Source organism: Archocentrus centrarchus, chromosome 23 (assembly GCF_007364275.1).
Source record: "Archocentrus centrarchus isolate MPI-CPG fArcCen1 chromosome 23, fArcCen1, whole genome shotgun sequence".
Lineage (NCBI taxonomy): Eukaryota > Metazoa > Chordata > Actinopteri > Cichliformes > Cichlidae > Archocentrus > Archocentrus centrarchus.
Genome location: NC_044368.1, coordinates 3,052,174 through 3,066,035, shown reverse-complemented (window position 1 = coordinate 3,066,035; position 13,862 = coordinate 3,052,174). Strand labels below are relative to the sequence as shown.

Below are 13,862 nucleotides of genomic sequence, written 5' to 3'. Positions count from 1 at the left end.
GACAAGGCTGAGATGGTCCGGACATGTGCAGAGGAGGGATCGTGGATATACTGCACAAAGGAAGAAGATGGATCTGCCAAAGAGGAAGACCACAAAGAAGATTCATGGATGTAGTGAAGGACATGCAGAGAGTAGGTGTGACAGGAGGATGCTGGGATAGGGTGAGATGGAGGCAGATGATCTGTTCTGGTTACTCCTAAAGGGAGCAGCCAGAAGAAGAAGAACAAGCAGAACTACTAGTCACTAACGTAGAAATGCCAGGAATGCGACTTCGTAGCCTCAGGTGCTCGTCATCAGCCCTGAAATGCTCCTAATGAACCCAAGAAACCTATTTGCTAACCAGGATGCCTGAAACTAGCCTGGCATAGGAATGCAAAGGACTAAACTGAACAAATTCAGACACTCTAAACAGTAATTTCAATAATGCATGTGTAGATAAAGGCCATGAGAGTGTACAGGAAACACCAAACACATGACTCTGCACAGCACAAACCTCATCGCCTTCAAAGTGCAACAAAGGTGACAACTAACCAAATTCAGGCTGTGTGTGTGTGTGTGTGTGTGTGTGTGTGTGTGTGTGTGTGTGTGTGTGTGTTTGTGTGTGTGTGTAGGTGTGTGTGTGTGTGTGTGTGTGTGTGTGTGTGTGTGTGTGTGTGTGTGTGTGTGTGTGTGTGTTTGTGTGTAGGTGTGTGTGTGTGTGTGTGTGTGTGTGTGTGTGTGTGTGTGTGTGTGTGTGTGTCATGAGGCTATATTCTCCCGCTCTGGGCTGGAGATGTGTTTACTTCTTCTTCTGCAGAACAAAGACGGTAGTGTGCGCGGTCAGCCCACCGCTGTTGTTTGCAGCTGCACACAAACACACAGTGATGGTGAGAAAGATGATCTTGATGATGATGATAAGGGAGTACAGTGCAGCCCTGCTGACTAGAACAAGTGAAACATAACTCCAAACACCGACAGCTAAACAGAAGAAAAATTATCATCTCTTCTTCGTTTTTATCATTTAATCTTTATAAACTTTCACTGTCTTGTGTCTTTGTGGCGTTTTGGTGGCATTTCAGTGCTGAAGAAAATGAAAACACAAAATTTGGTGAAGGTCAAATGATTGAACTGCAACTTAAGATTACTTGAAACCTTTTCTATAGCTGTATAAAAGACTGACTCTGAAACAGCACTGCCTTCATCGCCTTCATGATGTGTGTGTGTGTGTGTGTGTGTGTGTGTGTGGCACTGTTCATCTTTTCACCCCGTTACAAAGCTCCCCTTCAAAGCTGCAGCCAGCGCCTTGCCTCTGTGTGTATGTGAAAGGGTCACCCTGAGGAAGATGAGGCAGAGGAGGAGGATGAAGGGCATAACGTCACATTTTCAGCATTTTTCCTGGTTTACAGAAACCCAGTCTGTCCCTGAGATGCAGCACAATGCTTTATTATTTACTGAACAGCGTTAGAGACACAAAGAAACTGTGGAGGAGGAAAACTGTGCCGCGTACTGAGATAATCTGCAGTCTGGCGCCCTTTAGTGGTAAGAGTTGGGAAGTGCAACAACACCGAACAGATTTTGGCACAAGTCAAAAAATTAACATGATTTTTAAATATGATTTTTACAATTTTAAGATAAAATGTATCCATTTCTATGCTTTATCTAATGTATAGATCAATATCAAATGCCGCAATATAATGTTCATTTTCAGCAAATAAAATGTTAGAAATTAACAAAATAATTTAAATAAATACAGTGAATGAACAGATCAAATTATAACCAGCAGTCAGAAAACACACACTGATGTCGACTTTACTATTGATATTAGCATATTTACATTTGACAGGTGGGAGTGAGTGCTCCTTTTTTTGTATTTTTCATTTTTCAAACTATGGTGGAGTTATTTAACAGCTGCAAGTAAAATGTCAGTTAAAAATGTAAATCAATATTTATTCTTACTTATTACTTCAAATTATTTTAGATTTGCTTTGTTGTTATTATTTATTTACTTGTTATTTATGCATCCATGCTGATTTACTTTGCTTACTCCGTTCTTTCAAAAAGTGAAAGCAAATATTTTCTCGTTAATAATGATACACATTATGATACACATCATTTTATTCATTACAGTTTCTAATTTGAACTGTTTTAGACTAATCTAGACGGAAAATGCAATGAAAGCTTATAATAAAACTTTAAAAACTACAGTAAAATATCAAATGACGTTTAAATCTACATTAAATGTGTAAAAAAAAATCACCCACTAAGAATAGTACTATTATGAAAATTAATTCAGACATTTTGAAATAAAAATCTATTTATAACTCTATTAAATATTCAATTTACATTTATTCGTCCCAGGCCTGCTTACACGGCTAATCCGCTCATGCGCAGTGGGTCTTACTCCCTGAAATAGTGGTTTAACGTGTGGCCAATCAGCAATGGTCCGCTCCACTTTGCGGGCCAATCAGAGAGCAGACGCACTGACCGGCCAAGTCAGCGGCACCTTCACCTGCTGCTCACTTTCTGGAGACGCGACAGAACCGGCGCTCGTCTCCTCACCTGTCCGGTGGAGTTTAACTGTAAAGTACAAGCTGGACGGATGCACCTCCGCCTGCCCGCTGACAGGGCGGAGGTTACAGTCACAGAGGAGTTACCGACGCCTCCGCGGAGCGGTTCCGACATGGCCCAGAGCGGCTCCGGGACGCTGCTGTGCCGGCGAAACGCACGGCTGGACTCCTTCCTGAAGCGGAACGTGGAGCGGGTGGTGTACGAGCGGATCCGAGCCTACGAGCCGTGCGTGGTGGTGTCGGAGTCCATCAACAAGGTGTACATGCACGTGGTACTGAGCGACGAGTGCGTGTACCTGACCGAGTACCCGCCGCGGACGCTCACGGCGGCCGTGAGCTTCAGGCGTGTGCGTGACATCGAGCTGGTGAGTTTTAATTGAAAAGTGATTTTTTTTTTTTTATTTATTAGTTTATTTTTGCAGGTTTCTGCAGTTTCGGTTCAGTCATCAAAGTAGCGCTCAGAGCTGAAACCAGCAGTTTGTTAACGACAGAAAAATGATCTCCAACGCTTTTTATAATCGCCCAATTTTTCCTGGAAAATCTCAAAAAAATTAATTTATAACTCCTCCAGTGAGAAGAAATGTACACGGCATGAAATCCGCTGTTAATCAAATAGGACCAGATATATATATTAAGATTTAAGATATATATTTTGACTAAGGAATATAGAAAAGTATGGACATTATTTTAATGTTATCATTATTCGAGAACATAAGCCTACTGTGTTCAAACGTCCTGTCTGTACAATCAATAGTAAATAAATAAATGGTAGATACTGAAATAAAATCAACAGAGAAAGCAAGATAAGCACATTTCTACTATTTATTAAATTGGTGATTATTTTAAAGGAAAGGAAAGCAAACCTTTATAACTTTTATGAAAAATAGTACAAAATTAAAGCAATGCATTTTAATATTTTAGCCTGGGTGACCTCTTTTGAGCTGCAGCAGTTGATTAAACGACTGTTTTTATTTCTTTCATGGATATTATTGTGTCGACCATCAATATTCATCGCTTAATTGAGAAAATAAACCTACTGTGGGGTCTTCAAACATCTAGAAAATTGAGTTCAATATGATCTAAAATGAGCAGCGAGGCTGTGATTTGAATGCAAACTTTGACTCCACTTTTCTAACACACAGCACATATTTAAGGTTAAAGTAGTGGTTTGAACTCAAGCATACTGAAAGTAGCATTTTGCCAGTTTACCTTCAAACGTCACTGTTTTTCTATTTTTTGAGCCAGATCACGTCTGTCATGGTCCTGGGTTAGTATGCTCAACATTTCCAGTTTTGTTTTTCTAAATATTCTATTGATTGTTGGTTTGCTTGGTGTTCATATTGTGTTTTGCATATTTTCCTATTAACTATATTTAATCTTGTTCTCGGTTTCTCAGTTATTGTTATTCGTGTGTTTGTCGTCCCCATTTAGTTATAACACTCACGTCCTGTTTTATTTTGATAGTCAGTACTCCTTTCTTCTCCCCAGCTGTTTCCACTTCCCCTGAACCCTCCTGTCTATATATTGTCTCAGTCTCACCTTGTCCTTCATCAGTTTGTCTGTTTTCCTCATCCCAGTGAATCCCGGTTCCAGTGAGGCTGAGTTTTTGTAGCGTGGGTTCCTCGGTTCCCTTTTCATGTCCTCTTCTGCCTCTGATGGGTTTTCAGCCGGCAGTAAAACGGCTGGCTTTAGGTTTGTGAGTCTGCCTCCGCCTCCTGCGTTTGGGTCCTCATTCTTTCACACTGCACACAGACAGTATCATCCGCTGACCGTGACACTGGGTCTAAATTTTAAATGCAAATGTTGATAAATATTAATATTACATTTGGAAGCTGTTTTATAACGAGTCTGTATGGGAGCTGTGGATGGTGCAACTGTAACTCGTATGAGGTGAAAGATGCTGAAGCATCATTTGTTCACGTACAACAGGCCGGCTCGGCTTTCACTCTTTGAGATGATGGTTGTAAAAAGTGCAGTGTTAAAACCAATAAAGTTTAAATTTGCAGAGTAGCTGAATATTACTTTTACCGAGCACATTAACAGTCAGCATTTTAGTTTCATATTTAAGTAGTAACACATGGATTTAAAACTCCATATTTTAATAATGGAGATAAATGTGGCTGAATCTTGCAGTAACCTCCATTTTTCTTTCACAGTAAACTGAATAATTTTGGAGACTGATGTCACATAATCTTTAGTTACAGCCAAATGACGACTGAAGCGAGTTAAATTGCGCGTGTGTGTGTGTCACGCTGTGTGTTCAGTGACTAACCGGCTTCTGCTGAGTAATCCCTGTTAAACTCTTCAGATTACACATCAGTCAGTTTGATTTGTAGGTTTCACTTCTCACCTTTTCTGCTGATGGAGACAAACCAGAGTCTGAATGAGGGTTTTGCACCTGAACTGTAGTAAACCTCATGCAGGAGGACTCAAATGTAATTAACAGTAATGTGCGTATGTATGATTAAGGCTGCACATGATTGTTTCATTTAGTTATTTTTCTGTAAAAAGTAAAAAAAAAAGTTTGCTTCAGGTGTAAAATTACCAACCAAACATTTACTTTACCTAAATATAATCCATGATTTAAAATTTATCATTTTCTTTCTTCACCAGAGCGCTCTGCAGACTTTAGTCATCTTCACTTTTTGACTGATTACTGCGGTAATCTGTATTTAATCTGTGCTAAACACCAACCTGCCAAAGAGCAGCAGAAACAGCACCACACCACAAACAAAAGGCTAATTGGGAAACCGTCATCCTCGGATTATAATTAAACCGTAAAAGCTGAAAATAGGTCGCATTGCTTCATAATACAGAACTGCATAACATGCAGCATCCAGCAGAAAAGTGGCGTTGAGCCTCTAACTTCATCTCGTTATGTCAGAGGTTTAACTCGGTCCTAACAAAGTTAATCCCGTCTGCATTAACAGTCAGATTACCACCTGATGACCTGTGTCGGCCTCTGTGGCCTCAGCAGGATGATTTATCCACTTTCTGGAGGCTACTCGGAGCAGCGGGAGCCCTCTTAGTGAATAAATAATGATGCACATGAAGCATGTCACTCCCACTGAAGAGATGGAAACTTACAGGAACTCCGACCTCCTCACTGTAACAAACAGAACGCAGGTTTTCAGTAAGCTGATCTCAGACTGTTTTGGCAAAGGCACCAAAAGTAGAGTTAAAGCTGCTAATAAGATGAGACGAGCTTTACTTAAGTTGGAAAGTTTCTGTGTTACAGCAGCCAAAATATTAAATGCAACATATAAAAAAATAATAATTATAGATGCTAAATAAAACAGAATTTAACAAAATTAAATCCAGTACTGTGCAGAAGTTTTGTGCCATCTCTCATCAGTTTATTTATTTATTTTTAGTGGTTCTGGATGAAATTGCTGCACCTGTTTCCCGTTTTACACAGAAATGAAGGGTGACTCAAGACTTTTGCACAGTACTGCATGAAAATAAGTAAAAATTGCACAAATGGAAGGAACTTAATTGTATAGAATGAATAAAATCAAAATAAATATGTTAATCAAATAAAATACAATAGAAAGGTGTTTTTAAAAAAGCTGAATATAACAGAATAAAGAGTTTAAAAAGTAAATCTGAAAATAAAACAAAGGCTATATAAGATTTTTTAAGGAGTTCAATAAGTGAAAATGCCATTAAAATAAAATCCAACACTATCTAAAAAGTTCAGTAAAACACTGAAAAGCTGAACATGATACAGTAAAGTATAATAAAGTAAAACAGCCGAGATAAAACAATAAAACTGGCTTAATAAATAAATTAAAACCTGACAAATTTTAGAGTTTTAATTCCCTAAACGAAACCAGATATGGAGACTGGTTTTAGCTTTTATTACACACAATTTCAATTCAATTCAATTTTATTTATATAGCGCCAAATCACAACAAACAGTCGCCTCAAGGTGCTTTGTATTGTGGGTAAAGACCCTACAATAATACAGAGAAAACCCAACAGTCAGAACGACCCCCTATGAGCAGCACTTGGTGACAGTGGGAAGGAAAAACTCCCTTTAACAGGAAGAAACCTCCAGCAGAACCAGGCTGAGGGGGGGGGGGGGGTCATCTGCTGAGGGGAGAGAGCCAGAGATTAATAACAATTAATGATTAAATGCAGAGTGGGGTATAAACAAAGTAAAAAGAGGTGAATGAAGGAGAAACACTCAGTGCATTATGGGAACCCCCCCAGCAGCCTAGGCCTATAGCAGCATAACTAAGGGATGGTTCAGGGTCACCTGATCCAGCCCTAACTATAAGCTTTATCATAAAGGAAAGTTTTAAGCCTAATCTTAAAAACAGAGAGGGTGTCTGTCTCCTGAATCCAAGCTGGGAGCTGGTTCCACAGCCTGAAAGCTGAAGGCTCTGCCTCCCATTCTACTCTTAAGTATCCGAGGAACCACAAGTAAGCCAGCAGTCTGAGAGAGAAGTGCTCTGTTGGGGTGATATGGTACTATGAGGTCTTTGAGATAAGATGGGGCCTGATTATTGAAGACCTTGTATGTGAGGAGAAGGATTTTAAATTCTATTCTAGATTTAACAGGGAGCCAATGAAGAGAAATGCACACTTCATATTTCAGATTCTGGCCTCTCATATTTTCACATTTTGTATTTCTGGACAGAATCTGATTATTTCCTCGATGTTTTTGTTTCTCACAGGTGAACGACCTCCCAGATTTCCTCAGCGGGAAGGACAGGGAACGCTGCCAGCACATACGGATCATCTACATTGCTGAGAAACCTGCAGGGAAACGACATGATTGGTTAAAGGGAGACAAGAAGGAGCGGCTTCCTCCTGTAGCCCCGCCCTCTCGCAAAAACAGCCACTGTCCAGAAATAACGAGCACATTACAAGGTAACGAAGAAAGATGGTAATTCACACAGTAACTCATATCAGACAGTCACTACATGATGCTACAACACTAAAGTTTTCCCCCGTTTTTGTAACAACATCAGAGGTATTATGAAAGGTGTCGTTCTGCTGAGACGATGTTTATCTCAGCCACTGAGTTTAATCAGGGATCTGATCCCTGGGAAGATAACAGTGAAGCTCATGTGTCTTCTTATTTCTTTACCTGTAACTCTAAACATCTTGTGTTTATTTCCTCCCCAGGATTTTCCACAGAGAGGTCAGTCACACACACACACACACACACACACACACACACACACACACACACACACACACACACACACACACACACACACCATAAAACTGGGATTCCTCCAAGAGTTAGAACTATGAAGATGGTTCCTGCAGTCCTGAAGTGCCTCTACTGTGTCTCTACTCCTGACTCAGAACTCTGAGCAGTGTTTCTGTTGTGGAAGTGAGAGTATATTTCTGCTGAGTTTCATCGTTTGGTTTTCCTCAGTTACTGATTCTGTGTGGACTGATGGAGGCTTTTCAGCTCTGCACGTCTGATTTTAGGACTTTGCTGCTCCTGTCTGTGTTTCCTTGAGGGGAGTCGGACAAACTCTGAGCTGTAAAATCTGTACGGCTGCTGCTGTCTGCAGGCCTGAAGAGAAGCGACAGGGGTTTCAGATGTGGGGACAATAAAGCTCTTCAGATGACTTTAACACTGTAATCTGGTTTTCTGTTATTAAAAGCTGTGCCACTTTCCCTGAGTACATAATGACCGCCATCAGTGTCTCAGGTAGCTCATGACTTATTAACTCCAGGGACTAGTTTACCTGCTGCTTAACACCGTTCACCAAGTGACTCTAATGTTGCTCTGCAGTGTCACACCTGTAGACTTTGCAGCAGAAACACTGACTGTACTGTGCATGCGTTTATCAACTGGTTACAAAACGGTGAAAAATACCAGTTACAATCTTCCAACGTTGACGCCGACAGGTGGAGTGAGTAACACGGTCCAAAGACATGCAGTTAGTGGGGTTAGGTTCATTTTTGTGATTTGGTGTTATATAAATGAAACTGAATTGGACTGAAATTTAATTTATTAGGTAAATAAACTGAATTGGTGGTTTTTGCACCCAAATTTGAGCCGGCACACTGGACTTCTCTGAGAGGTCAGAAATTACGCAGCAGCTGATCCGAGGATCTGGGTGAAGAATAAGGTCCAAACACAGTTTCTCTGTATGATGTCAAAGACAGCAGGTATCCCCGAGGACAGGAAGAAACAGATTTACTGTCACTCAACTCTGAACTGTTGCCTGGTTACAACAAAGTGCTGTAAACCTGATGCAAACAGCGGGAAGTCTGAAAGCCGTCTCACGCTTACGTGCCCCGCTGCTCGGCTCTGCTCACCCTGGGACATCATTAAACATACACACCTGTCTTTCTGTCCTCACTGATATAAACCCTAACCCCTCCCCAACCTTAGTGTGCTTTAAAAGTTTAACCTGAAGACGATGAACAACGACTGGGCAAACTGCGCCGTAAAGCCTCAGGAGAATAAACATTACAACTGTGTAAATCTTTGCACCAGCTGACGGCTTGTCCTGTTTATAGGCTCCAACATTTGTGGAGAAAAACAATAAGAGAGGCATTAAACTCAGAGTGTGGCTGAAATTCCCGATCGAGAGGCCTGCAGAGGGAACTGCCCGTCCAAAAGCACAGCGTATTTTCCAGGCTGGAGATGGTGGCTTTTATCAGCATTTGTGCTCCAGTGCAGCTCAGTGCTGCAGAGCTGTAGGATGTAGAACACACAGTTCACTGTTAGTTTTGGTCTTTTTTTTTTAGCTTTTTTGTTTAGGGTAAAATAGGCCTACCCTCCACTTTTAGCAAACCATAAAACCTGATGTCTATGTTTCTCCTCTCCACCAGCCAATGGAGGAAGGAGGAGCTCCCACCAGTGTTAAAGCACACCCGCTCTGCCTCATGCCCAAACCCCGAGACTTTGGGCCTCGTGAGAGTCCCGCAGCCTCCCTCCACCCCCTCCACCTCACCTGCCTCATCTCCATCGCCCTCAGAGGAAAGCCTGAAGACCCTCGAGAGTGCTCAGGTATGAATGGGTTGCTTCAATAAAGATCTACTTGGGTTATTGTAAAGTCATTTCCACGAGACAGTCTGTCGCACGTCTCTGTAAATTTGGTCGAAATCTTTTTCCCATTATGACCCTGCTGAAAGGGTGTCACCCCCATCGTGTGCTGCTGTGGTGTTGCAGTTACCGCGGAGGATCGGTTCGGTCCTGTCGCGCCTGCTGAGACGAGGCTGCGTGGACAGGAAGGAGGAGAGGGAGGTGGAGCTGCACCTCTATGCCGTCTCGCGGACGTCCAGGCTTTACTTCCACCTGCAGAGCTCGTGGAACAGTTTCATTATTGTGAGTGAAGACTCAGGCTGGCTGTGCTGAAGCAGCTGCACGTTTAGCACATTAAATGTTAGCTTTGGATATGTTGTGGTTGGTTAGAGCAGGGTGTGGAGTAAAAATCTCAATGATCAGGTATAAAAGCGCAATATTAATAGTTCCCTTTGTGTGACTGTTGTGTGTTTGTGTGCTCAGAGGTCCACTCTGCTGTTAGATCCGCTCTACAGAAGGAGGTGCCGTGCTTCATCCTCTGCTCCGGCCATCAGGTAACAACCTGAGAGCAGACTGTGAGGGCGCGTAGCTTCCTGTTTAAAATAAGGTCACAGGTCAGTTTGTTACTGTGGAAACAGGAACTGTAGAGGATCAGTTTCACACTGGAGAAGGTGGAGGTAGCCACTGTAACATCACCCACTGGTTTTGGCCTCCATACGACTGCTTGGTGCAGATTAAAATACTAGAATTTCACTCACTGAAACTCAAAGTTGTTGGAGCAGCTGAACCTCACAGCATGCTGACTCGCCACAAACGCAGTGCAGAGCTGCAGTTAGTGGAGGTGAAGCCCAGCAGACAGCCAGCAGCTACAGCCGCCCCGAACACTGCACAACTTCACTTTATGAAGAGCTGTAGTTTTGGCAGATGTTGATGCATTTGCTTAGTTACAGTTTGCTGTGTACATTTGAGTGCAATGGCGATAAAAATAATTAGCTTATGAGGCGCATGAAATGTGTTCAGTGACCTGAAATCTTAGCTGTGCTGAAATGATCTGAGCTCTATCCCGCACATTCCCACATAAAGGTTTTCTGCTGGAGCTGCGCTCCACGACCGCGCCATAAAAGCTCTGGTTTCACTGAAGGTAAAGCATTAATAACAGAGACCGGCTGCTATACGAGTGTAGGTCACAGTTACTGTTAATAAGCTCACTCTCCAGTATGAGATCAAATAAGTGATTGTGTTTAAATAAAGCGTTTACTGTTTGTGTGTAGCTGGGAGCGGACGGCTCACCTGTTCGGCCAGCTGAGCTCGGAGCTCCTGCAGGACGGGATCAGCGTGGAGAGTTTGTACCTGCTGCTGCAGGAGCTGAGGACCGCCGCTCACCGCAACGTCATGCTACGCCGGCTCTTCTGGAGGGTGAGACTGAAAGAAAGAAAACTGCCCCGGGGGAGTGAAATGTGCAGAAACTGCCTGCGAGCTGCGGTGAATGACTCGGTTTTCTGTTTTTCAGTCCAGTGAGGTGTGTACTTTCCTGGTCCACACTCTGGAGGGTTGTCTTCACGGCTGTCAGAGCCCCGATGGACTCGACACAGCAGATCAGCTACTGTAAGCCTCAGTGTTTTTGTGACTTACCTGATGTTCACAGGCTCCACGGATGGTGGATGGATAGTTTAAATGACAGGCTGACAGCTGATTACAGCCAGGGTTTAGTGAATCCTCCGTAGATGAGGGAAACTCCGAGTTTTCTTACCAGAAAGAGAGCAAACTTAAACTCAGTTACTGGGAAAACTCAGATCCCATCATTCCTGCTGTTTTTTGTTTAAATCCCACTCCAGTGTTTGTGCGTTGTGGTAATAAAGGTGATTGACTGTTTGTCTTTCAGACTGAGCACTCTGATCGTTGAGACGTTCGCCATCATGTTCAGAGAGACGGAGGTGGAAGCTGCCAGACTCAGCCTGCTCTCTGCCAAAAAGTGAGCGCAGCCGTCTGTCGGCTCCAGCAGTCCTCATTTATCCATTTGCAGTGGAGCCACAGATTTACAGGCACATATCATTGGATGAGTTTTCTAATGAAAGACATTTTAACATTTTGCAGAATTACAAAATGTGTTTGGACAGAATACAAAGATTTATTTTCAGGTATCTACAAGTAAGGATGTGAAAAAGTTTAAACCAGCAGCATCTAGGGAAGGTAATACGCTGACTGACTTTCTGACTGATGCCTACAAGAAGAATATTGAAAAGATATTTTCTAAAATATGCCAGAGGCTCAGGGATCAACATAAAAGGAATACAGGATACATTAACAGACAGAATTTGGTTGGAAAGAATGTTTTATAACCATATCAGAAGCAAATTCTCCAAGTTGAGCCATAATTGAGGCGGGTTGGAAAATCAATCGCATATATTTTGGTCATGTCCCAAAATAAAGTTGTTCTGGGGAAAATACTGAGTAAAATATTGAGATTCCCCGCACTGCTGATGTTTTGTGTTGGTTTTTTTTAAAAAGAATGTGGTTAAAAAAAAGATGACTACAAAAACTGATAAATCAGAATTACCAAGCCTTAAACAACGGACCAACATTTTTAATGACATCTGTGTAATGGAAAAGTTGACCTTCAGACTGAGATCCAGAGGAGAAAGCTTTGCTAAGCTTCAGGTGCAGGACTAATCCCCAGTGTGTGTGTGTGTGTGTGTGTGTGTTTGGTAGTTTCTTCTGTATATGGATTAAAAATACTAAATAATAAGTGGGGGAAATAATAATAAAGGACACTTTAAAATGATCACTCAGGAGTTTAAATCCTGTTTGCTGTAGACCTGTGAAACCCTTGAGACAAGTTAGCCACCTGCTAACTCATTTCCAGGTGTTAGTACACCTTCCCGCCCCGTGCTGCTCTCTTCTGACTGTTTTCTCCCTGCAGAGGAGCTCTGACCTCCCGAATGCTGCTTGCCTTAATATGTGACCCTCAGCCACAAACTCATAGTGGAGCATCTCTGATGGACTTGGAGGTGAGCTCATTGCTCTCTGCTCACATTTCTTTAATGTTCCTTCGATGCATTAAATCTCGTGTCTCTGACAGCTTCGGGCCTTACTCGCTGAGTATCTGAACGCCGCCAGTTCTCTGCTCTTTGAGCTGCTGCTCGTAGGCCACGTGGTGAGTTTGATAAAGTACACAACAAGGGGCGCGTCTCAGCTGGAAGTGAGAAAAGTGCGTTCATGCAGCACTTCTCAAGTCCACAGATATTTAATTTAGAGAAGAGCTGGAAAAGTTTGTGGCCCAAACGCTGTTTCACTTTAAAATCCTGGTTTGTCCTGTTTTTGTCCCGTAAACACAAACATCCTCTCGCACGCACTTTACCCTAAAAAAAACACAAGCAAGGACTCACTACTTATGAATGGTTTAGAAAAACCAGGACACCAGTCTGTCTGTACCATGTCGGAGACCTCTGGATGTTACACAGACAATAATACAAAGCACGCATACAAAGCTGCACAACTAACCCATACTTAATTGTTGTGTTTCAGAGCAGCAGGTGTTTCTCTGCTGACAGCTTCCTGTCTGTCGGGTGGATCCTCAGAGTCCTGCAGCCTCATCCTCACCTGGTAAAGGTCACGTCAGATTTATCTCAGGTTTGTGTCAGAATAAGAACTCGACCCCTGATCCCTCTCTGCCCCCTGCAGCTCTCCTTCATTGATTACCAGGTCCAGCAGGTGGTGCTGGTTCTGACGGGCCTGCAGGAGTCAGTCCTGAGCCCCGCCCACTCCGTCCTGCTGTTCCAGCGCCTCCACCTCCTGCTGGCCTGTCTGCAGTACAGCAGCCAGCTGGCTCAGCACCTGCGCTCACACTTCAGGGAGGAGTTCAGGTACGCTCCACTTTTTTTAGTGGCCGAAATTCACATTAGACATAATGTGAGGAAGAAATGTTTAAGGAGAAAGTCTGAAAGCTCAGACTACCTGTTTCCTCCCTGCAGGTACTCCGTGAAGCCTCCCGAAGCGACGCTGCCGCCTCACTATCCGATCAGCAGACCGACTCTGCGACTAGTTGGGCAGATTCAGGCTCTTATACTGCACAGGTGATCTGAGGCCAGCGTGCTCTTACACTTTGTTTTACACACAGTCGCCCTCAATGAAGGAATAAGGACTGGAAGTGTTTGCCTTCACCAGAGTCCCTGGGATGCTCTACTGAATGTTTTTGGATTATTATTATTTATGCCATCTCACTGACTGTTACTGCAGACGGAGCGATGTGCTCACATCTGCCTTAGTTTTTAAACTGTAGAGACTGCAGATGATGTGCATGCTTAATAAACTTA

The 13,862-nt window shown here is 42.8% G+C and overlaps 1 protein-coding gene across 1 annotated transcript; it reads left to right on the top strand.

Moving 5' to 3' along the window:
* Window positions 1-2,417: 2,417 nt before the first annotated feature.
* Window positions 2,418-13,765, top strand: c23h12orf56 (chromosome 23 C12orf56 homolog). The gene is given in 16 exon segments (XM_030720506.1): window positions 2,418-2,486; window positions 2,488-2,526; window positions 2,528-2,911; window positions 7,229-7,424; window positions 7,683-7,698; window positions 9,357-9,534; window positions 9,697-9,852; window positions 10,033-10,103; window positions 10,821-10,965; window positions 11,060-11,154; window positions 11,432-11,521; window positions 12,470-12,557; window positions 12,629-12,703; window positions 13,075-13,152; window positions 13,231-13,412; window positions 13,521-13,765. Coding segments are annotated over 16 exon segments (1,968 nt in total). The 3' UTR covers window positions 13,627-13,765.
* Window positions 13,766-13,862: the final 97 nt, after the last annotated feature.